Source organism: Pelophylax lessonae (assembly GCF_965119305.1).
Source record: "Pelophylax lessonae genome assembly, chromosome: 11".
NCBI lineage: Eukaryota > Metazoa > Chordata > Amphibia > Anura > Ranidae > Pelophylax > Pelophylax lessonae.
The window spans coordinates 62,391,727-62,417,379 of record NC_138778.1 but is presented as its reverse complement, the minus strand read 5'-3'; the positions used below and the strand labels follow the sequence as shown (position 1 = coordinate 62,417,379).

The following is a 25,653-nucleotide window of genomic DNA, read 5'->3' as shown; positions in this document are numbered from 1 at the left end:
CTTCTTGATCCCTTACAGTCTGGCTTGCAGCACTCCACAGAAACTGCCTTACTAAAACACACTAACAATTTACTAACTGCTAAAACCAATGGCCACTACTCCATACTCCTATTACTTGACCTCTCCCTAATAAACTCAGTTCCTTTGGCCCCCAAGATTCTGCCCTATCTTGGTTCTCCTCCTACCCATCACAGCGCTCCTTCAGTGTTAAACTCTCCATTGCCCCTTTCTGTGGGGGTTCCTCAAGGCTCTGTTCTTGGACCCCTTCTCTCTCTACACCGCCTCCCTTGGTCCCTTGATGACCGCCCACAGCTTCCAATACCATCTATACGCTGATGACACTCAAATCTATCTGTCTACTCCTCGCATCACTACTTCAGTCTCCACTCGCAATACTAACTTACTTACGGACATATCAGCATGGATGTCGGACCACTTCCTCAAACTAAATCTCTCTAAAACTGAGCTGGTAACATTCCCCCCCCCCCCCCACACCCATACCCCCCTCCATGACGTTCCCATCAAAATCAGTAATGCTACCATCAATCCCTCCCCTCATGCCAGGGTACTAGGTATAATCCTAGACTCTGACTTGTCCTTTCAGCCCCAAATCCAATTGTTATCAAAAGCTTGTAGACTTCACCTCTAAAATTCGCCCTTTTCTAATAACTGAAACCACCAAGCTACTCATTCACTCCCTTGTTATCTCTCGCCTCGACAATTGCAACTCCCTTCTCATAGGCCTACCTCTCTTCAGTCAATCATGAATTCTGCTGCCAGGCTTATCCACCTTACCAACTGCTCAGTGTCTGCCACCCCTCTCTCCGCTAATCCCTACACTGGTTTCTGATTGCACAGCAAATTGAATTCAAAATATTTACCACTACATAAAAAGCCATTCATAACTCTGCCCTGAGCTACATCACCAATACTGTCTCTGAATATCACTCATACCATACTCTCGGCTCCTCTAGAGACCTCCTACTCTCAAGCTCCGTTGTCTCCTCCTCCCATGCTCATCTCCAGGATTTCTCCAGAGCCTCTTCTCCCATCCTCTGGAACTCTCTACCTCCCTCAACCTGTCCAGCTATGTTCTTCTCTAGCTACCTTCAGGCGATCTCTGAAAACCCATCTCTTCAGGGAAGCCTATCACTCCTCCAACTAATCTTTTACCTCTTTCATCAGCTCATTCCCCACAGTTAAAACCTCTTATAACACCTGCCCCACCCTTTTAGATTGTAAGCTCTTCTGAGCAGGGCCCTCTTAATTCTCTTGTATTATAACTGTATTGTCTCTTTTATATTGTAAAGTGCCGCGTAAACTGTTGTTGCTATATAAATCCTGTATGATAAGTATTTTTATTATGAATATTTATGAATTTTATGTTTGTACTGCACAAGCAGACTTTTTTTTCCTTTCGGTTATACCGTCAAGGAGAGTGTAAGCTCCGAAGTAAGGGCAAAAAAACGTGTGACACTGCATCCTTCGGAGAGGCAGGTTGGTGGTAGATCTAAGGAAAGAACACTGGAGAAAGGCTGACAGTAAGGCTTGGTCAGCTGAATGCCTGTAGCTGGGAGAGTGATCCAGAGAGAGGCTTGGCACTCAGGAAGTTGGGACAGTATCATCTACCATTGCTGAGGCTTGGAGCATAGTAAGCTGGGACAGCACAAATTCAAACAAACTCAATGTGGTCAGGGTTTTGACATTTCCACTGTGGAACTGGTATGTGCTTTTTGACATCTCGTAATACAGCAAGTTTGAGTGAGCTAAGTTGAGACTGCATCTAAAAAAAAAAAAATTTGGAATTGAGTAATTTGTATACATGCAAAATTAAGTGGGAGACTTGCTTTCTTTTCCAGGAGGGAATTTATTTGTGTCTACTAATGTCAATTGTGCCCAGAAGGTGATGGGCGTTGGTCAGCAACTCTAACTAGGATATAACGCGTTTTACATTGTATACTATTCCCTTTGGTGCTGCCATTAAAAAAAATGGCAGTCCAAACCCACAAATACTTAGCTCTGATTGAAACAGGGATTTAATGCAGATTTTTTTTAAATTATGGGACAGAAAAAGTCACTTTCAAATGTAGCTGGGAACATCCAAAAAATAAGGGTGGGAACAGACTGAGAAACAATGACCCAGAAGTAATAAGCCATTAAAGTGGTAGTAAATGTAGTTTTAGAACAGTTGCTGACAGGTAGGGAGGGTATTTATGACAGAAGAGAGCCTATTAGTCTCTTCTGTCATAAAAGCCTCCCCCTGCTTCTCAGCTGTCATGTACACTAAACCCTGCATGCGCAGCTCAGAGTACATTTACAGCCCGATCTGTGCTGAGGTGATGTGATTCTCGTGCGCATGTCCAGGAGTGATGTAATCGCGGCCTGGCCATTCAAGCAATTTAAGGCACAGAACGCAGAAGGAAAACAAAGTGAAGATGGAAGCGTCTCGGGCGTTTTTTTCTGGATTTTTGGTTTATATCAGATCTCTTCTTTCAAACCGAGAGGCACGTCCCCCGGCTGGCCAGAGACCCAAACAAAGCCAGGATTGGCTTTGATCAGGTCTCAGATGTAGTAACCTGGAAGCAACGTCATGACATCACTTATGGTTTACTCTGGAGATGACGCCAGTTTTCAAAAATCAAAACCATCCCAAAGCGCTGATCTTGGCGTTTTGAATACTTTCAAGTGCAGAGGAGGGGTTTGGGGTCTAATAGACCCCAGATCCCTCCATAAAGAGTACCTGTCACTGCCTATTACTGTCACATGGGATGTTTACATACCTTGGGACTGCAAAAAAAAGTGAAAAAAATAAATAAATAATATATATTACATATATATTTATTTACTTTAAAGGACAGTGTAAAAAAAAAAAAAAAAGAAGAAGTGTCCCATCCCTCCATGCTTATGCGCGGAAGCGAACACATATGTAAGTCGTGCCCGCAAATGTAAACTGATTTCAAACCAAACGCGAGGTATTGCCGTAATCGTTAGAGCGAGAGGAATAGTTCTAGCGCGCAAAACCTCCTCTGATACTCTAAACAGGTAACAGTTAAAAATGTTTAAAGCGTCACCAAGGGGCGTGGCTAGGTCATGGCGGTGTGAGGACGTTTGACTCTGGTGCTCCCGCTCCCTGGCCCCCCTGATCGGCTAAATTGATCGTTACCTGGCTGTTTTCTAGCTGACATGAGCTCCGATAAGCGGCGGAAGAACAAATCCACATCCAAGGCTACTCCGGCGGCCCCGATCCGTTCATTCTTCCCGGATTCTGCTACCCCGGTGCTGCGGAAGCTGGTGGCGGGCCCACGTGGCAGTATCAATCCGACGGCGGTGTCCCGGACGGCACAGGCGGCATCCCCTCCGGCTCCCCTGCCTGCTATGGCTTCCCTGAGCCCCTTGCAGCTGTCCCAATCGTCCTCGGCTGGAGACCCCAGTGAAGAAAGGGACATCTGGGCTCTGCTGCGCTCCCTCCCCACTAAGATGGACATGGAGGCTCTGGTAGCGCAAGTCACGGAGCAGCATAAGAGGGACTTCCAAGTGCTGACCGCAGAAGTGTCTCATGTTCGGGAGCGAGTGGCGACCGGGGAATCGGCGATCGGAGACCTCAAGGCTAGGGTAGAGTGTCTGGAACGAACACAAGCTGTCCACACGGATGTCCTTGCTGAGCACCAGCTCGCCTTGGAGGACGTGGAGAACCGGAGCCGCCGTAACAACTTGCGGCTCCGGGGCCTGCCCGAGGCCACCGGACCGGAAGACTTGATGGAGACGGTTCGGGCCATCCTGGCGCGGATCTTGCCTTCGGACCCCCCTGTCGCAGTGGAGTTCGACCGGATACATAGGGCCTTGGGCCCCAAACCGACGGACACTACAAGACCTCGGGACGTCATCTGCCGCGTGCATCGGTATCCGGTGAAGGAACAGGTGCTGCGGGCTGCGTGGACGAAGGGCCCGATTGACTTCGATGGGGCACAGATCCAGGTTTTCCCCGATGTGTCCAGAGGCACTCTGATCCGCAGAGCGATGCTGAAACCCCTGCTGGAGCGTCTCAGGAGACAGGATGCCACTTACAGATGGGGTTTTCCCCTCCAGCTCATCGTCCGCAGGAATGGCGCCACTTTCGTCCTCCGCAGACATGCTGACCTCCCAGCCCTGTTCCGGTTTGCAGCCATCGCTCCTCTGGAGGTCCCGGACTGGTTAGCCAGGCTTCCTGACAGGGACGCTCGCTCTCCCGGAGGAGGGCCATCGAGACCCCGATCCGAGGGACGCCGTCGGCAACGCAGTGCCCCCGTGGCGCGCTCTACTAGCCCCTCGTTGGCTTCCCCGGAATTTTGATTCAGCGTTGCCGAGGTCCGTGAGTAATGACTTAGCCCCTTGCCCTCCGCCCCTGCCTGTCCCGGGTCACATCCCTGAGCTTCACCTGCCCTTCCCTGATGGCTGACTGTCCTGCCTTGTGGTGACTGTCCCCCAAGCTAGATTTGAACTGCACTAGTCCCGAGGGCCGTGCCGGGTCTCCAGCTGTCCCCGAGTGTCCCCAGGTGCCTCTGACTGCTGCCCATGCCGAACTTCCAGGGCTCAGGTCATCTGCCTCCCCCCGTGTCCCCCTCTCTTGGATCTTGACTCCCCTAGATCGGCTCCGTGTCTCCTGCTCCCCCTAATGCTGACATGCGGGGGCTCTGGAGCGGCTCAAGGCGGTGCGGTGCCTTGCTCCCGCTTCCGGGGCCTGGGTGTCTGGCAGGCCTGCTGACTCTCTGCAAGTTTAGATCTTAGAGTAGTGTCATTGAACTGTTGCCTCTCATATTGCTTGCTGACTGTATGCACTATTTAATGCTTTCCAGATGTATGCACGCCTGCTCTTCTGTGGTTACTGGGGGGGCGCCTGGGTCTGGTCGTACTTGCTTGGGTTGCATGCCGGATCTGGGTGTTACCCCGCGCTGCAGGAGAGGGGATGCAGGGCGCTGCCGGTGGCCCTCGGAATTCACTTTTGCTTCACCCCCCCCCCCCTCCTTTGTCCCCCTCCCCCCCCCTTATCCTCCCTCCCTTACCCCCCCTCCCCCTCTATCTCCCCCTCCCCTCCCTCCCCCTTCCCCCCTTCCTCCCCCCTCCCTTCCCCCTCCCTTCCCCCCTCCCCCCTCCCTTCCCCCCTCCCGTTCTTCCCTTCCCCCCTCCCCTCCATTCCCCCTTCCCTCCCCTCCCCTCTTCTTCTTCCTCCCTTCCCCTTTCCCCCCCCCCTTTCTACTAACCCCTCCCCTCCCTTCCCCTTCCCCCCCTTCTCCCCCCGGGGGTTGGTGTGTTATATGTGTGGGGTGGCGTGGTATGTCCCCCTCTGGTCCGATGCCACTGATCTTGAGGGGGACGTCTGGATGGGGAGCGGGTGCAGTCTCTGGCATCTCTGTCTTGAGTGCCATTGAATTGTTCATTTGGTTCTTCTCGGGCGGGGGGTGGGGGGAGGTTTTCCTCTCCGGTTCAGGGGCTCAAACTGTTGCACTATGTTATTGGTATTTTTTTTTTTTTTTTGTTTTGTTTGAGTTGTTGGTGTTTTTCAGCTGGTTATAATACTGTGTTGCTATGATCTTTATTGGCCGGTTGGGGAGCCGGGGAGCGGTCACCTACCTCTCCCAGTTGGTGGCTCTCCTCGTTCCCCACGTAGGGTGATCCTTTGGTGCCTGTCCATTTTGCCCTGCCTGCGGGGTTGGTGGATCGGGCCCTAGGGTCCTTTGAGATTGAACTCTCTCGGGTGCTTCGGCACCTTAGTACTTTGTAAGTAGGCGCGTACTTTGCGCCTTTTCCTTCTCTCCCTCTCTTTCCCTCCACCTTTTCACTTACCTCTGCATCTCCGCTGTTCCCCTTCCTTTTCTTTCCCCCCTCTCCTTCCCTCTCCCTCCTCCGCTCCTTTTGGTTTCTTGTTTTCACCCGGTGGGCTGGACCCGCCGGTTGGGGGGGTTATGGCCGCCCCTCGTTCGGACCCGGTCCGTTTGGTCTCCTTAAATGTGAAGGGGCTCAATACCCCTGAGAAGCGCTCCATTGTGCTGTCGGAACTCCATCGTCTCCGTGCTCATGTTGGATTTTTGCAAGAAACGCATTTCAAATTGAGCAAGATCCCCAAATTGGGAAACAGGCGTTTTCCAACGGTTTACCATGGCTGTTCCCCTGATTCCAAGACTAAGGGGGTTAGCATCTTGATTCAATGTAATGCTCCGTGGACGCTCTCGGACGTGTGGAGCGACGAATCGGGCAGGGCCCTTTTTGTAAAGGGCCAGTTGGGTTCCACCCCTGTCACTCTGGTGAATCTCTACCTGCCCAACACGAACCAAATCTCCTTTATGGACTCAGTGCTTTCTAAGCTGGCAGATTTCGCTGCGGGACAGATCCTTATGGGCGGGGATTTTAATTTGGCTCTTGATCCACTGGTGGACACCTCTAGGGGTTCCTCCCAGCTATCCTATGCTGCTCTACGTCGCTTCAAGCAGTTGATTCATGCCTTTCGCTTGGTTGATCCGTGGCGCGTTCTCCATCCCGGGGATAGGGATTATACTTTCTTCTCCCCCCCACACGACTCATATTCGCGTATCGACTTTTTTTTGGTACCGCAGTCCTTGCTTCCCAGGGTCTCCGCTGCCTCAATTGGCTCTATTGCTATTTCGGACCACGCTCCCGTTCTCCTCGACCTAGACCTTCGCTCCCCTGAGTTGTCACAATGGCAGTGGAGGCTTAACGACACCCTTCTCCAGGACCCTGCTATTCTGGGGGAACTTGGTGCTGAATTGAGGAACTTCTTCGCCTCCAATGCCACCACAGACAGTTCGCCCATGATGGTCTGGGAAGCTCACAAGAGTTATATGCGAGGGGTCCTGATCAAGCTCGGGTCGCGGAGGAAGAGGGAGAGGAGTGCCCAAATGTCTGACCTCCTGGCGAAAATTGGCAAATTAGAGATGGCTCACAAGCGGTCTCAGGCCGTTGCTGCTCTTCAGGAGCTCACTGTTCTTCGGGATCAGCTCCGTGATCTGGTCCTCTTCCAGGCCAAGGCCGCCCTGGCTAAATGTCGCCGTGCTTTCTACGAGCACGGGGACAAATGTGGGAAATTGCTGGCAAGGGCATTGCGTCAACAGAGGTCTAGGGCATTTATCCCGGAGGTCTCCGACTCAGCGGGCCGGAGGGTTCACTCGACGACGGACATAGCTGAGGCTTTCCGCCTGTACTATTCCTCCCTGTACAATCTGCCTTCTGACCCCTCGCCGTCATCGCGCGCTGCCAGGCTCCAGGAGATTAGGTCGTATCTATCGGCCTCCGGCCTCCCCACCCTTTCTCCGGAAGATGTGGAGGAGTTGGACGCGCCTCTGCGCCCTGGGGAACTCACTGCAGCCCTGGGGGGAATGCAACCGGGGAAGGCACCTGGTCCGGATGGATACACCCTTGCGTATTACAAGTGCTTTGAGGAGATCCTTTCGCCTCACTTCCTATCCGCATACAATGCGGCGGGTGAGTCGGCGGCCCTTCCGGTTGACTCATTGCGCGCCCATATAACTGTCCTAGCCAAGGAGGGTAAGGATCCACTGCTGTGTGCGAGCTACAGGCCGATTTCTCTCTTAAATATCGACCTGAAACTCTTCACCAAAATCCTGGCTTCTAGACTGGCTCCCCTGCTCCCAAGTTTGATCCACGATGATCAAGTGGGTTTTGTTACTGCCCGGGAGGCCCGGGACAATACCGCCAAGGCGATTGACCTCATCCATTATGCGAATAGCCGCCGAATCCCAATGCTGGTCCTGTCGACGGATGCCGAAAAGGCGTTCGACCGGGTGAATTGGGACTTTCTCCTGGCTACCATGGAGCATGTGGGCCTGGGGACGCGCCAGTTGTCCTGGATCAGGGCCATCTACTCCAGGCCTTCGGCTAGGGTGAAGGTCAACGGGTCTCTCTCGAACTCCCTCGACATTGCGAATGGCACTCGACAGGGGTGTCCACTCTCCCCGTTGATTTTTGTTCTCGCTCTAGAGCCTTTTTTGAGGACGGTGAGGGCTAATGCGGATGTGGCCGGATTGTCGTTGAGTGCCAGTGAGTCGCCTAAAGTGGCGGCGTACGCGGACGATCTACTTTTCTTCCTGACACGTCCTCTCACTTCCCTTCCGAACCTCCTGCGGGAATTTCGGGTTTAGGAGTCGCTGTCGTTTTATAAAATCAACTACTCTAAGTCTGAGGCGCTAGCGGTGGGTCTGCCGGCTTCTTTGTCAACTCTCCTTAGAGCTGACTTTTCCTTTAAATGGGGCCTGTCTCACATCAAGTACCTGGGGATATCTCTCCCGAGTTGCCCGGAGAGAGTCTTCGACTGTAATTTCCCGCCTCTTCTGACTCGCATCAAGCAGGATCTGGAGGTGTGGAGCCATGGGACTTTTTCCTGGTTTGGGCGCTGCAATATTATAAAGATGAACATCATGCCCCGCCTCTTATATGTGCTTCAGGCGCTGCCCATCAGGGTCCCGTCCTCCTTCCTCAAGAGGGTGAATAGGGTGTTTCGGGAGTTCCTGTGGCGTAGGGGTTCCCCCCGCTTGGCGCTGCGGGTGCTCCGGATGCCTAAACTGAGTGGGGGAATGGCAATGCCCGACGCGATCCTCTACTATGAGGCGTGTCATCTCGCTCGCATTGTCGACTGGTACCGCCATGGTCCCTTGAAGCAATGGGTCCGCCTTGAACGTTTGTCCGTCGAGTCTCCCCTGGAGTCCGCCCTTTGGAGCCCTAACCCGGTGCCTAGGGAATTAGATGCCCATCCGACTGTAGGTGCCACGCTGGCGGTGGGAAGGCGTCTTTGCCACGATGGCCAGTTGGCGTCCTTTCCCTCGCCTCTCCTCCCGGTGTTTGATAACCCGGACTTCGGGCCTGGGGTGGATCAGCCCGGTTTTAGGACTTTGAAGACCGCTGGGGTCCATCAGGCTCGGCACTTTGTGAGGGCTGGGACTTGGGTTTCACGATCTTACATGAACTGCACTGCGCCCTTTACCTCCCTGTCTTTTTGGCAACGAGTCCAGCTGGCTCACTTTCTACAAGCTCTTCCTTCAGCGTCTCTGTTTTCAAGACGGCTCACGTACTTTGAGGATTTGTGTTCTGACACCTCCCCCCTTCGCCACACGGTCTCTCTGGTTTACCGGGCCCTGGCCTCGCCGGACGAAGCTTTTCGTCCCCCATTTATTGCCAAATGGGAAAGGGACCTGACTGTATCTTTTACGGACCATCAGGTTGAGAGGATATTATTTTTCACGTACAAAACCTCCCGTTGCTCGCGGTATCAGGAGGTAGGCTATAAGTGTTTAACCCGCTGGCACTATACCCCAGCCAGGCTTCATCGCATGTTTCCGACCTGCCCCGAGGTTTGTTGGCGATGTGGGGAGGAGGTGGGCACCTACCTACACGTTTTCTGGTCGTGCCCGTGTTTACAACCCTTCTGGAAGGAGGTCCTACGCATTGCCCAGAAATTTACGGACCATTCCCTCACCCTGGACCCAGCCCTCTTCCTCCTTCATCATCATGAATATCCGAGAGCGTCCTATCGGAAGTCGATTCTGCCACTTCTGTTCACGGCGGCTAAAAGCTGCATCCCCCCGCTCTGGAAGCAGACGCAGCCTCCTACGGTAGCTATGTGGCTCCGCAAGGTTTCTTGTCTCAACGATATGGAAGATCTAGTAGCCACTGCGCACGGTACACGAGAAAAGTTCCTGAAACGCTGGTTTTACTGGCACGAATTTAAATACACTTCGGAATACACGGAGTTGATTACCCACTAGTGGTCGCTGGGCGAGGGTCGGCCGGCCTTCCCCCCACCCCCCTCTTTGGATCTTTCCTGACCCCTTCCTTTCTCGCTCTGGTCTCCTTCCCCCTTCTCTTTTCTCTTTGTTTATTCTCCATAGCTTTTTCTTCTCTTTCTTGGCTCTAGGCATACCGTCTATAGGTTTTTCTCCCTCTTTGCCGCTCCTGGGTATTGGCTGATGTAGTGTTGATTTTCTGCACGGTGGATCGGTTGGTTCCCGGGAGTGGCGGGGTGCGGCACCCCTTTGGGGGAGGTACCACCAGTGAGCCCTCTGGAGCCTGCCGCGATATTCCGGGGCGCCTGGGGGGGGCCTCCCTTCCCCGGTAGCCGGCCATGAGATGGATGCCGGTGGGGCGGGGGGGGTCTGCCTTAAGGTGCCCTGCGAATTTATTTGTTCGATATTCAGCTCTAGAGGGCTAAGGCCGTGGGTTTCATGGAGGGTTTACATTTTGTCTCAGATGAGCTCTTTAGACGAACTAGTGCTATGTTGGTACACTTTGAAATGTGCTGTTTGTATTGTTCTTACTTTATTATTTGCTCGCTATACTCGACAGTTGATTGTACTTGCTGTTGATATGTGGTATGCCTTTATGTTTTCTTTCTAATAAAGAATTTTGAAAAAAAAGCGTCACCAATGGAGATTTTTAAAGTACCGTAGTTTGATCCCATTCCAAGAGTGTGCGCAATTTATAGCCTGAAATTGTAGGTATCTATTTACTCGCCGTTACATCTTTCACATTAAACAAAAAAGTTAGGTTAACTTCACGGTTTTGTTTAATAATCCATTAAAGTGTATTTTTTTTTTCTAAATGTGTTTGAAAGACCACTGCGCAAACACAGTGTGACAAAATATTGCAACGACCGCCATTTAATTCTCTAGGGTCTCTGCTAAAAACACACACACATATATATATATATATATATATATATATATATACATATATATATATATATATATATATATATATATATATATATATACATACAGTAAACCCCCCTCCATTGCGGGGGTTACGTTCCGGACCCAGCCGCGAAAAGTGAAATTCCGCGAGATAGAAAAACCCTATTAAAATGCATTGTAGGCATGATTTTTTTACTGTCACTGTACGTGTAGAAGCATTTTAAGGTCTTTAAACACACTTTTAAAACAATAGAAACTCATTTAAACACATAAAAGATACTTAGAGACAGAGCAAGAGCTATGAAAAACACAAAAATCTTTCATTTTTAATGATTTATATAGTAAAATAACATTACAAAAAAAAACGCGAATTACCGGGACCACAAAAACTGAACCGCGATGTAGAAGGGGGATTACTGTATATATATAATGTTTGGGGGTTCTAAGTGATTTTCTGGTACTTGTAAGCAACAAATGTCAGAAAAAGACCTGGTCTTCAAGTGGTTAAAAATAAATGATGCAGCCCAGTAGACCCCATCAGTTACCGAGTATTAGTTTAAAGTGCGTAGGTCGTGCTCTTACATACACACCATTTTCGTTGATGGAGCAGTGACACGTTTGCCTGCTTCGGACTAGTAATTTCTCAGAACAAAAGCCCACAAGCCATAAATGCAGCCAAGATAATGAAACACAGAAGAGAGAAGTATGTCTGACATTTTCACAGGGAGGAAGGAAGTAGCTGGTGTAAGGCCACAAGTCGGTTACAAGAAAGATCGCGCTTACTGCAACAGAGGATGTACAAATGCAAACGGGAGACAATAACACAGACATCAGAGTATCATCCACTCTCTTAGTAAAATGCGAACATCAATGGCATAATGCTGTAGAAAGAAATTGCCGTATACTGTAAAATTCTGGTAGTATTTCCTTTAATAGGCTCATGAAACATGGGCGCCTCTAGATATAAAGCAGTGCGTGATAAACTGCAGTAACACATTGCTGGCTGACTCACCTTATCAGAAGATCTCGCAAGTGAGCGAATTCACAATGACCAATGTTTTCCACTGTAAGAATAAAAAAAACTATAAGCATTTTATCTCATATACAAGTTCAAGTAAAATCAGAGGAGCCAGCTCTCATTTCACCAGCTCATTAAATCCGCCTATAAAATGCTGTATATTATCAAGGGAAATGACCGACTTAAAGCTGAACTCCAGACACATAAATAAGGCACAATTAATTGCAGCTTTGTAATCATGAACACATTAATAAATGTAAATAATTTTACTTTGTATCAGCCTTTTGCAGCCTACTCTACATTCTGTATAACAGAGCTCGGGGGAGAGCAGCAAAGGGACCAAGCCATGAATGGTGCAGTGCAGGAGCAATGCTGATAGAAAGTGGGAGCAGAGTAACAGAGTGATAAAGTTGCTGGTGTGCCATGTTTCCTTTTATGGTTCAATCACAGAGTGGGGAGAGGATCTGTAAGTGAAAGTGAAATTGCAAAAAAAGCTCAAGTCCCCTGCCAAGCCAAATAGGACTGTGTTGTGTAGCAGGCTGTGCTGTGGGGCAGAGCTGTGTGACTATTACAGTAATAAACTATGAGGTAGTGCAACTTAATCTCAAAATAATTTCAACAAAGTCAAAATAACAAAAAGTCCATGTAATATGCTTTCAGCCACCAGCGAGTATGGCATATCTTCCAAATGATCACACGCCACCCGTGCCCTGCATGCTTCCACCTCGTGTAAACAGTGAATGCTCACTTCCAATCCTAGAATCAAGGTCAAAAAATGGATTTTTGTAAGAACTTACCGTAAAATCCTTTTCTCTTAAGCTCATTGACAGACGTAGTCTTCTTGATTCTCAAGAGCTGGGTTATGTTGTCTCCGCAGGAGTAGGACTAGGCAGAATGACAAAACGTTCTGGCTCCACCCTAGGGGGCAGTCCCTGAGGGTATATCCTCCCTCTCTCTGCTACAGGGAATCAGTTCTGTTTAAAGCAGTACAGAGAAATTAACCCAACCCAACTCAATGATAGAGGGGCGGGTACTACGTCTGTCAATGAGCTTAAGAGAAAAGGATTTTACGGTAAGTTCTTACAAAAATCCATTTTTCTCTATCGCTCATTGACAGACGTAGTCTTCTTGATTCTCAAGAGCTGGGACATCCAGAAGCAGTGCCACAAATGAGGGGTGGGATTGACAAAATCAAATCCAATCTAGTAGGCCCAACCGGTGCCAAACTAGAAGTTTTAAAGGCTCATTATAAACAAAGAATGAGACTAAAGAAAAATTTTCCAACGGAAAAAACCCTCGAGGTAGACCACTGGTCTCCTCAAATTGCGGCCTGCAAAACCTTGCGGCCAAATGAGGCATCAGACGATGCCATTACATCAACTTTATAATGTTTAGAGAAGGTATGCACCGACGACCAGGTAGCCGCCTTGCACACCTGGACCACTGACGCCTGATGGCGAAAGGTCCATGACGCACTAAGTGCCCGAGTGGAGTGCGCCTTAACAGGGAACGGGGGCTCCCGACCCTTAATAGAATAAGCCTGCACTACCGTCTGTCTGATCCATCTGGAAATGGTCGCGGCAGATGCAGGCAACCCCTTTTTGGGTCCATCTGGGATCACAAAAAGTGAATCCGTCTTGCGAAACGAGTCTGTCGTTTTCAAGTATACCCTGATCGCCCGGACCACATCCAAGGAGTGCAAAGCAAATTCCCGAGGATGACTGGGCTTAGGACACAGGGAAGGTAATACAATTTCTTCATTCAGATGAAATTCTGAAACTACTTTTGGTAGGAAGGATGGATTCGGACGAAGAACCACCTTATCTCTATGAACCACCAGATATGGTGAACGACAAGATAATGCGGCCAGTTCTGACACCCTGCGTGCAGAAGTAATAGCCACCAAGAAGGCCACCTTCTGGGACAACGTGGGTAGAGGAATCTCCCTAATATCTTCAAAGGGAGGTTTCTGAAGAACCGACAACACTAAATTAAGATCCCAGGGGGGTAACGGCGCGTGCACTGGCGGAGCCAGATGTCGCACCCCCTGGATGAAATTCCGCACCAAGGAATGAGTAGCCAAAGGCTTCTGAAAGAAGATGGCTAATGCTGAGACCTGACCCTTGATAGTACTCAAGGCCAGTTTCTGCTCAACCCCTTGTTGCAGAAAAGCCAATATTCGACTAATCGAATAAGACCGAGGACGGAACCCCAAAGGTTCACACCATGCAATGTAGGACTTCCATGTGCGATGATAAATCTTTCTGGAAGTCGCTTTCCTTGCTTCAACTAGAGTAGGAATAACTGAAGCTGACAAACCTTTGTCCTTCAGCACCTGGGTCTCAATAGCCAGGCCGTTAAAGCCAGCGATCGTAAAGCAGGATGGAAGATCGGTCCCTGAGACAGTAGATCCTCTCTTAGAGGAAGTCTCCACGGGACGTCCGCCACCAGTCTGACCATGTCGGCGTACCAAGCTCGACGAGGCCAGTCCGGAGCTACCAGGATTACTGGGATTCCTTCCTCCTCTACCCTGCGAAGAAGTCTTGGCAGTAACGCGAGAGGAGGGAAGGCATATATTAGCTGGTATTGCCCCCACGGGGCGATCAGTGCGTCTGCGGTTTCTGCTAGAGGATCGCGGGAGCGAGCCACGAATCTCTGAACTTTCCTGTTGAATCGTGATGCCAACAGATCCACATCCGGGGTGCCCCACCGTAGGCACAACTGGTGGAAAACGTCTGGATGGAGGGACCATTCCCCCTGATCCAGGGTCTGACGGCTGAGATAATCTGCCTGCCAATTCTCCACCCCCGGAATGAACACCGCAGAGATTGCTGGAACAAATCTATCCGCCCAGCGAAGAATGCAAGCCACTTCTTTGGCCGCTCGGACACTCTTGGTGCCCCCCTGGTGATTGACATAAGCCACGGCCGTGGCATTGTCCAACTGGATCCGAACCGGGCTGCCCTGGAGCTGCTCGGTCCAGTGAATCAGACAAAGTCTGATCGCTCTCAGTTCCAATACATTTATCGGTAATCTGGATACTTCCGGGGACCAAAGTCCCTGGGCAGATAATTGACCGAGAATTCCTCCCCATCCGGATAGACTGGCATCCGTGGTCACTATCGTCCAATATATTGGCAGAAATGACTTTCCCTGGCTGAGCATTGGAGACCGAAGCCACCAAACCAGAGACTCTCTGGTCTGTTTGCTCAATCGTATCTGATTGTCCAGGGATTCCGGATTCCGATTCCATCTGAGGAGAATCTCTTGCTGAAGAATTCAGGTATGGGACTGGGCAAATGGGACTGCTTCGAATGAAGCCACCATCAACCCCCGAACCCTCATGCAAGTCCGAAGGGAAGACCAGCTGTTGGACAGTAACAACTGGACTGCTGATTGAATCTTTCGAAGTTTCCCTACCGGAAGAAACACTCTTGTCCTGACTGTGTCTAGAATTAGACCCAGATATTCGAGCCTCTGGGTGGGAACCAGAAAAGACTTTTGCTGGTTCACCAGCCACCCGAATTCCTGTAAAGAAATCATAGTAATTTCTATGTTTTGTAGCAAGGTCTGAGGAGACTCTGCATGAAGCAGAAGATCGTCTAGGTAACCTAGAATCGATATACCTCTTTGGCGCAGAAGTGCCAACATTGGGGCCAACACTTTTGTGAAGACCCGCGGAGCCGTGGCGAGACCGAAAGGTAACGCCACAAACTGATAGTGGTTCTCCTCTACGGAAAAGCGTAGAAAACGCTGATGTCCTGCGAAAATGGGAATGTGAAGATAGGCGTCCTTGATGTCTATGGACGCTAGGATATCCCCTGGATGCAGGAAGGCTGCTACCGTGCGAATGGACTCCATTCTGAATCTTCTTATGTTGACGAAAGAATTGAGTGCTCTTAAGTCCAGAATTGGACGCACTTTGCCCTCTTTCCTGGGTATTGTAAACAGGTTTGAATAAAACCCTTGAAACCGTTCTGTCCAAGGAACGTGGACTACCACTCCTTGTTGTAGTAGATCTGTGACTGCTCTCCGCAGATCTACTAGACGATCCGGAGATAGTCGGATATTGGAAGGGAAGAATCGCGCCGGTGGGAGAGATCGAAACTCGATCTTGTACCCTGACTTTATGACTTCGCAAACCCATTTGTCCGGGATTCTGGAAAGCCATGGATCCGGGAACCGGCGAAGACGTCCCCCCACCCCAGTTATGGGTGGGGGCGCACCTTCAGGCTTTGGATGGTTTATCTTCAGGTCTGGAGGGGGCGGGCTTTTGCTTGCCCGACCAACGACCCCTGACGCCTCCTGTAGGAACCTTGGAGGACTTAGTTTTTTCACCCGCTGGACGAAAAAACCTCTTGTGAGCAGAAAAAGAAGGCCCTCGTCTTTGACGAGTTCCTCTACCTTTAAAATTTTGCGGTAAAAAGGTGCTTTTTCCACCGGTGAGATCCTTAATGATCTCATCTAAGTTGGCTCCAAATAGACGTTCTCCTGAAAAGGGGATATTAGCCAATGCTTTTTTGGAACCTTGGTCGGCTATCCAACCTTTTAGCCACAGTGTACGCCTGAGAACCACTGCTGAGACTGATGCTCGCGCCATTAATGGAGTGGCGTCTAACGCCGCATCACACACAAACTGTAACCCCTGTATCATTTGTTCCAACAAATCTGATACCGCCTGAGGGACTTCTTCTAAGTCCCGGCGTAACCACTTGGTCCATTCAGTTACAGCCTGCGAAACCAGACCAATAGCAATTATAGGCCTGAAAGCTGATCCAATCAAGGAAAACATGGTGCGAGACATAGCTTCTATCTTGCGATCCACTGGATCTTTAAAAGACGGAGCGTCTTCTAAAGGAATAACCGTGGCTTTATTTAATCTAGCAATTGGTGAATCCACCACAGGTGGTTCTGTCCATTTCTTAATAAGGGTTTCCTCAAACGGATAACGCCTGTCAATGCGTTTGGAAATATTAAAAGTGCGTTTTGGCAGACGCCATTCTTCATCGATTGGATTGCCAAAACATTTGGGCAATGGAAAAACCTTTGCCACTTTGATGCGCTTTTTAGTCCCAAAAGGGATCTCAGTTTCAGCTATTTCTGATGGAATACCCTGTAACCTTAAAGTCTCTTGAACAGATACAATGAGTGCGTTTACCAACGCTTCCTCTCGGGCTATGGCAGATGCCGAAACATCCTCCTCACTGTCTGAAGAGACAGGACCCGAGACACCAATACCAGATGAAGTACCTGCAACTGCAGAAATAGGCTCAGAGTCTGAATCCGAGGTTTCAGATAATAAGGGGTTAGGCGGGGGTCGCTTTCTTGCGCCCTGTCCCTGACAAGCCACTTCCACCCGGGACACAAAAGTTTCCATAATGGCTGTCAAAGATTCAATTGTCAATGGGGTGCTGGAGGATCCCGCAGACCCCTCGAGGGGATCCGGAGGAGATACATGAGTGGCAGGGTCCATGTTAATACAGGACACTTTTGCCAGCAATAAACAAAAAAACCTTTTTTTTTTTTTTTTTTTTTTTGTGTGTCTCCCCCTAGCGCAATAGCGCCCCTCAGAGTACCTGCTTCTCGATCCCAGAGAGAGAGAGAGGGACCCCCAAGGCTCACCAACCGATGCAGTGCAGTTTCCAACAAACTGCAGCCAGCGTCTGTCTTACACAGACTGGAAGGAGCTGTTTGCTTTTTCCCGGGCAGAAGGCGTGGCTCCGCCCCCTGTGTACGCCTTCCGGCGTTCCCAGCCCTCCACGAGGAAGCTGGGCTCACAAAACATGGCCGCCCCCATAGAAGAGACATAAGACTCCAAAAACATGGCGGCCGGCGTGACCTGAGGACATACATGCATTCGGTCTACGGCAAAATGGCGGCGGACCGCCGATATCGTCTTCCCAGCACATCCACCTGCACTCTGCTGAGAGGTGACATATGGATCTACAGAGATACACTGCACATAAGGTAGGATTATACCTCCTATGTTTGCTGTAATGTTACAGTCTGCTGGGTAGAGTGTTAGCTCTGAACCAAGTCCACTTCCCACAAACACATGCTGTATTACAAGGGGGACTTGTAAGTGTCAGATATATACTGACCATATATGGAGGGGCCCATAATATATACTGCCTCATAAATGAGGAAAAAAGGGAACGTTTTACTCACCATACCGAACCGACAGGCACCCTCTCTTCATAATACCCTCTCCACCGAGGTGGGGGTTTGTGGACGCCTCGACCCTCTGGTCCTGGCGTCCAAGCGAGCTTTTAACTCGCAAAGTCAGTCCCTTTACTGGGACTCCGTCGCGGCCGACTCAGCGCACTGGTCTGCACGCGCTTTTAGGCAGAAACCGGGGTGACCACTGGATCTCACATCCAGCCCGTCGCCCGGCCCCGCATACTTACTTGAATATGTCGCGGCCGACCAAGCGCAATGCCTGGTCTGCACGCGCTCGTAGGCCGGCTGGGGTGACCACAAGTGTCGCCCAGTCCGGCATTTTTGCTTGAAGATCTCACAGGAAAAAAACACTGGAGAAAACTACCTAAAAAATTTCTTTTTCTTAAAGAAAAAAAGTCTTGCCAGGACCAAAAGATCCCAGCAAGGAACTTAGGTCCTTACTCCTGACTAGACAGAAAAAAACTGATTCCCTGTAGCAGAGAGAGGGAGGATATACCCTCAGGGACTGCCCCCTAGGGTGGAGCCAGAACGTTTTGTCATTCTGCCTAGTCCTACTCCTGCGGAGACAACATAACCCAGCTCTTGAGAATCAAGAAGACTACGTCTGTCAATGAGCGATAGAGAAATGCACTTTCTTGCATTCACGGTTTACACGAGACGAAAGCATGCAAAGCACGGGTGGCGTGTGATCATTTGGAAGATACGCCACACACGCTGATGGCTGAAAGCATATTACATGGACTTTTTGTTATTTGGACTTTGTTGCAATTATTTTGAGATTTAGTTGTGCTACATCATAGTTTATTACTGTATTGGTATAGGGTGTGGTGAAATCACTCAACAGTGAATTAGCAGCAACTTGGGTATTTGTTTCAGTGTAGATATATACAGGTGCATCTCATAAAATTAGAATATCATCAAAAAGTTAATTTATTTCAGTAATTCAATTCAAAAAGTGAAACTCATATATTTTATAAAGATGCATTACACACAGGGTAATATATTTCAAGCATTTCTTTATTTTAATTTTAATGATTATTGCTTACAACTAGTGAAAATCCAAAAATCAGTATCTAAGAAAATTAAAATAAAGAAGATTTTTAATACAGAAATGTTGGCTAACTGAAAAGTATGTCCATATACAGTATGGTATGCACTGAATACTTGGTCGGGGCTCCTTTCGCAAGAATTACTGCATCAATGCGGCGTGGCATGGAGGCGATCAGCCTGTGGCACTGCTGAGGCCCAGGTTGCTTTGATAGTGGCCTTCAGCTCGTCTGCATTGTTTGGTCTGGTGTGTCTCATCTTCCTCTTGATAATACCACAGATTCTCTATAGGGTTTAGGTCAGACGAGTTTGCTGGCAAATCAAGCACAGTGATACCATGATCATTAAACTAGGTATTGGTACTTTTGGCATTGTAGGCAGGTGCCAAGTTCTGCTGGAAAATGAAATCAGCATCTCCATAAAGCTGGTCAGCAGAGGGAAGCATGAAGTGCTCTAGAATTTCCTGGTAGAGGGCTGCGCTGACTTTGGACTTGATAAAACACAGTGGTAGAACACCAGCAGATGACATGGCTCCCCAAATGATCACCGACTGTGGAAACTTCACACTGGACCTCATGCAACTTGGATTCTGTGCTTCTCCACTCTTCCTCCAGGCTTTGGGACCTTGATTTCCAAATGAAATCCACATTTTCCACAGTCAGTGATGATTTGGGGAGCCATGTCATCTGCTGGTGTTGATCCACTGTCCATTATCAAGTCCAAAGTTAGCGCAGCCCTCTACCAGGAAATTCTAGAGCACTTCATACTTCCCTCTACTGACCAGCTTTATAGAGATGCGGATTTCATTTTCCAGCAGGACTTGGCACCTGCCCACACTGCCAAAAGTACCAATACCTAGTTTAATAATCATGGTATCCAAAGGAACCTGGGCTTCCACAACACCTCAGCAGTGCCACAGGCTGATCACCTCCATGCCATGCCGCATTGATGCAGTAATTCATGCAAAAGAAGCCCAGACCAAGTATTCAGTGCATACTATACTGTACATGGACATACTTTTCAGTAAACCAACATTTCTGTATTAAAAGTCCTTTTTTTTTTATTGGTCTTATGTAATATTCTAATTTTTGGAGATACAGATTTTTGGATTTTCACTAGCTGTAAGCCATATTCATCAAAGTTAAAAGAAAGAAATGCTTGGAATATATCACTCTGGGTGTAATGCAGATATATCAATTATAAGAGTTTCACTTTTTGAATTGAAATACTGAAATAAATTAACTTTTTGATGCTATTCTAATTTTATGAGATGCACCTGTATATATTTGTTTAACCATTTTTTGACTGCACTGATCATCTTGGATCACATGCAGCTGTGTAACTCTTAGGACTAGATGGACAGAAATAGTTGTGAAGTATTCTGAAGTCTTGTTTTTTTTTTTTTTTCTTTAAAAATAACAAACATGTTATACCTACCTGCTCTGTGCTGTGGTTTTACACAGAGCAGCCTGAATCCTCCTCTTCTCAAGTCCCTCGCCAGCCTCTCCTTCATGTCAAGCAGCTTGCTATGGGGGCAGAGCCCGAGCCGAGCCGCAGCTCTGTGAGTCTATTCAGACACAAAGCTGCAGTTTGGCTCCGCTCCCTCTCCTCATTGGCTAACAGACTTTGATTGACAGCAGCAGGTGCCAATGGCGCCACTGCTGTGCCTCAGCCAATCAGGAGGGAGAGTCCTGGACGACCGAGGCACTCGTGCAATATTGCTGGATCTAGATGGGGCTCAGGTAAGTACTAGGGGGGTTGGTGCACACTGAAGGTTTTTTACCTTCATGCATAGAATGCATGAAGATCAAAAACCTTCTGCCTTTAGAAGCACTTTAAGTTAAAGTGGTTGTAAAGTGCCCCACAGCAAGCGGCTTGCTATGGGGACACTCGGTAAGGGGAAGGGGCCTAGAGCGTCAGCAGGGGACTAGAGATGAGGAGAATGGGGGCTGCTCTGTGCAAAACCACTGCACAGAGCAGGTAAGTATAACATGTTTTTTTTTTGTTTTTTTTTTAAATACACTTTTTTTTCCTTTACAATCATTTTAAGCCGCTCCCATACATGTTTTTAGTGTGTTTAGCAGTTTCCCTGAAGTTCAGGTTTAGGCAACACTTTTGTAAATTGGCCAGTATAGGGATTAATAAATTGGAGATTAAAAGCAGAGGCAAACATTGCTTCCTAAAATTTTAATGCTGGAAAATCACTAACAGGCAAGTAATCAGACAAGAAAGGTTGGGTTTGGGCCAGAAATAAGGCTGACCAGATTTCAGAGTGATCCCTATAAGTGATATTGCCCAGATCTCAGTCTACTAGCCAACAGAAAGGACCTTTTTTGTCTCAGTAGCTCAACTCTGCAAATGTAATCTGAAGCCAGAAGCTAAAAGAAAGGGGACTCTGTACTGCGCAGTCCTTTTCTAATCAATGGGAGTGCCAATACTGGCACATACTGTATATGGCATGGCAAAAATTATAAAAATCTGTGTTTTGCCCATGCAGGGCAAAACAAAAAGGTATGCTTTATTGTACCCCTCCCTAGCAAAACAAATCCTTTTCCCTCTCCCTGCCACTGGTAGAAGATTGGAAACAAAAAATACAGTACTGCACTGGGGGGGGGGGGGAACCAAATGAGCGCTCTCAGCACAAACAAGGGACACCAGCTGTACACTTATTAACTCGGTTTTAAAGTCCGCCGCTATGCTGCTATATATATATATATATATATATATATATATATATATATATATATATATATATATGCGTACAGTCGATGTTAAGGGGGCCAAGAGCAGACTTGCAGCCCTTATTCAAAAATAATAATTTTCACTAGTGGCCACCAGGTGGCAGGCACTAGCCAAGGCTGAACTGTAACAAGATGCATGTAAAAAAGCTTTAAGTCACAATTACTTTCAGGGGATCTGCAAACAAAGCAAGTATCTTAGCAGAACTTAACGTGGGGTTGGCACTGACTTTTTCCCCCCCAAAAATTTATAAGTTTGATTCTTATCGGTCATAATGATCGAGGCTGATCCCTTTAATTTTACAATATATCTAAAAATGGAAGGCTTTGCGTCATTTAACAAAGAGTTAAAATCTCCTCGGCGTTGGACACACCACTTGTCTAAAGCCAAAGAACAACGTGAGCCTGTGGAGTGGAAAGAGGGGGTGGTGGGAGGAGAGGGGTGCGCGAGTAACCTCGATCTGAATTAAAAGTACAGACGTGGCAGGAGATGCTAGCCACAGATCATGTGCTGGCCTGGTCCAAGAGTCTGCTGGATATAGAACAGCCAGCAATATACATCTAGAGGAGGGAAAAGGTGCCGAGATAGACTTATATAAAACAGAAATAGAATATCAAATAAATCTGATCTAAGCAAAACCAGGCATTGCTATGTCAGTCACTAGACGCTTATGCACTTGGATTTAGTACTGAATAGATACAGCAGGGTGCCCCAACCCCACAGTAACCAGTAACAGCTCTGTTAAATAAATCCTGAAAATGCTTGATGCTTGGCATACCTGATCAAATGACTAATACTTTCTGAGCCACTGAGTAAGCATGAAGGCTAGTCAGAATGGAGACAGAACTTCCGATCTGCATACTTGTTCCAGGTCAGAGAACCAAAAAGTATTGAAGTCACTTGATTATCAAGAGATCAGCAATGGTAGCTTATATATTTGTTATATATATCTCAGGATAGGTTCAAGAGATCAGCAATGGTAGCTTATATATTTGTTATATATAAATATATATATATCTCAGGATAGGTTTCCTTTAAAATGGATGTATACCCGTACATAAACCCAGTGAAGTGACTGGCCTTTAGGCGATGCACAGAGATGAAAAAATCCTCCTACATAAATTTAATCTGTCTATCTGAAGTCTTCTCTTCCCTTCATCTGTTCAAAGGGCTGAATTTATAAGCTTGTCAGAGAATTTTTAGGAAAACGGGTAGGAGAGCTGAAGTTTTACTCTGCAGAGCTCAGGGAGGAGAGCTCTGAGAGCTGATTGGAGGGAAGGGACACACCCCCTCCATACAGAACACAGGAACAGAGCTGAGGCTGTCATTCTGCTGGAGGTCCCTCCCCCTCCACATTATTCTCCTGCTGTCAGAAATGATTCATGCTGATAGCAGACAAACAAAGCAGCAGACCGAAATGACACATAGGAGATTTACTAAAACTGGAGCACTCAGAATCTGGTGCAGCTGCGCATGGTAGCCAATCAGTTTCTAACTTCAGCTTTGACAAAAAAAAAACCTGGAAGCTGATTGCATTCTATGCAGGGCTGCATCAGCTTTTGCACTCCCCAGTTTTAGTAAATCTCCCCCTTAGTGTGCTTAATTGAAACAAGTACACACTATAAACCAAGGATCTCCAAACTACGGCCCTCCAGCTGTTGCAGAACTACACATCCCATGAGGCATTGTAAAACTCTGACATTCACAGACATGACCATGCATGATGGGAATTGTAGTTCCTGAACAACTGGAGGGTCATAGTTTGGAGACCCCTGCTATAGAGGGATAGGCTTTGTTCATATTTCATGTCTGAGGTTTACAACCACTTTAACAAAAATACACAAAAGCTGATTCTGATCGGCTGCAAAATGTTATGCCATATTGTTACTTTATAGTTTTTAATAAATCTCCAAGCTCCACTTCCTGAAACATACTACTAAACATATTTGCAGAGCATGCCCCAGATTCTACCCATGTGGCAGTTCCAATAGGTCATTGACGGGTTCCATTTAAAAGGTATGTAGAATGTTAGCGGATTCTTCAGAATTTCATTTCTGGATGGCCCTGTTGGCATTACCTGACTCAACAAACTTCGATCTGAAAACTGAAAGAGCTGCGATGATGATTCTTGTCAAAACAATGACTGCAGCCAATCATGGTTCAGGACTTTAGTCCGAATACAGTACCTGGCAGAGGAGATTCCTGCATTCACACTGTTTTAGCCTCATGAAGAAGAGAAACCCAACAGTGTATGGCTAGCTTTATACGTATTTATTACTTCTCTCAGAGATCACAATATTCCCATGGACAATCCAATTTTCTCCAAATGGATGTCATTTTTATTCAAGCATCATCCAGAGTTAGCATGTACATTCAGGACTAATATGCTGGCTTGGAAATGGCACAGTTACATAAATCCTGGTGACAGTGCAGTTCTTGGCAGTGTTCACAAATGTCTGACACATTGTGACTTCCTACAATGTTACAGTCTCATCACCGGGGGGTGGCGGAGAAGACGGAGGAAATACTTCCTCCTATCTGCATCAGACTAATGATTTCATCTCAGTCTAGAATAAAGTCCACTTTAAACAAAAACACATCTCAAGAGAAATACAAAGGCAGCCATTGCTGATCTCTTTCCGAAAAAGCTATTTTCCTGGCTGTGCCTGGCCTTGATTCTTTTTGATTCACTTATCCAGGACAAATATGCAGCAAAAATAGACTAAGACCGATTCACATTTGTGCGACGACAGAGATTGCATGTAATCTGCACAGCAATGCAGTGCGAATCACATGCAATGTCTGTGCGATGAGAATTCAGCCATACAAACTATCGCATTCGCACCAAAAGGGTGCAGGACCCTTTTTTGGGGCCGTGCTGGAATCAGATTGCATGGGTGTTCACATCTATGCAATCCGATTCCTGCACCATTTCACAGTTCACTCTGTGATCTGCGAACCGATCTGGGGGTGTCATTAACTTTACATTGACACCACCCAGGGGTTGGCAGATCTGTGTTAACCACTATGCGATTCTGGTGTGATGCCGGAACCGCCACTGAATTGCAGGGTTTCCCGCATCGCACCAGTGTGAACCGGCCCTAAAGTCCTAACATGAAAACTTTTCCTGGGTTTTTGTCTCAAAATGTATTATTGTCAGAGTGGTAACCTGTATGCTAACAGAAGAAAGGAGGTTATCAGTGTCAGCCTACTGGATTCCTTTAAACCTTCCATCATCTACAGCCTTGGGGTGTTAAAGAGCCTAAAGTGGACCTCCATTAACATAACACACACAACATAGTGGCTTAATGTGGTTACATAGCTCCTGCAATATCTGGCAGTTCTGGAGAAAATGTGAATCTGGGAATCCCCAATGGCTTACCACATGACCACCATCTAAAGACATCTGGCTACCTGAAATTCGCTAAAGGGAACGACAGAGCTCCCAAGAGATCATGTGACATGGAACATTACAGTAACATTTTTCCTCAAAGAAAGGTAAGCATTTTAACAAAGTGTGGGGATGGTATTACAATTAATTTATTCTTTTCACCAAAAAAGTCTAGCAAAAGGCCACCACCAAAGCCTGGCACTGTAGCAAATCTGCAGCATATGATAGTATGCATCAAGCCGATGGCATTCTCCACTTATGTATGTGTTGGAGGGGTGCTGGACCTCAGAATGGTCAAAGATACAGCAGTCAGGATCCTACTCTCAGAAGTGGTTCTTTGTCAGTGAGGGTGCCCCACAGGGTCCCTGGTGTAGTCCATAAAGCTCTAATCCTTCCATTGCTTTATAGACCATTTAAAGCATATGTCATGCAAGCAAAAGATCTGTGCATTCAGTACCCAATTTAAAGGACCTCTTTACTGTTTCCAAAAGTAAAATCCAAAATTGGATTGCTTTGCTGGGTATTCAGTCTTAGGCCCCTTTTTGTTCAATAAGTTTTTATTAGGAAGAAACCAACAATATGAG

At 47.8% G+C, this 25,653-nt stretch overlaps 1 protein-coding gene across 4 annotated transcripts in view; it reads right to left on the bottom strand.

Annotated features, from left to right (window-relative positions):
- SEPTIN9 (septin 9) overlaps positions 1-25,653 on the bottom strand; it is a 492,973-nt gene that overhangs the window by 4,405 nt on the left and 462,915 nt on the right. For all 4 annotated transcript variants that reach the window (XM_082272025.1, XM_082272027.1, XM_082272026.1 and 1 more), the window contains one exon: positions 11,707-11,758. In XM_082272025.1, the coding sequence (XP_082128151.1) occupies positions 11,707-11,758 (52 nt within the window). The remainder of the gene's footprint in view (positions 1-11,706; positions 11,759-25,653) is intronic.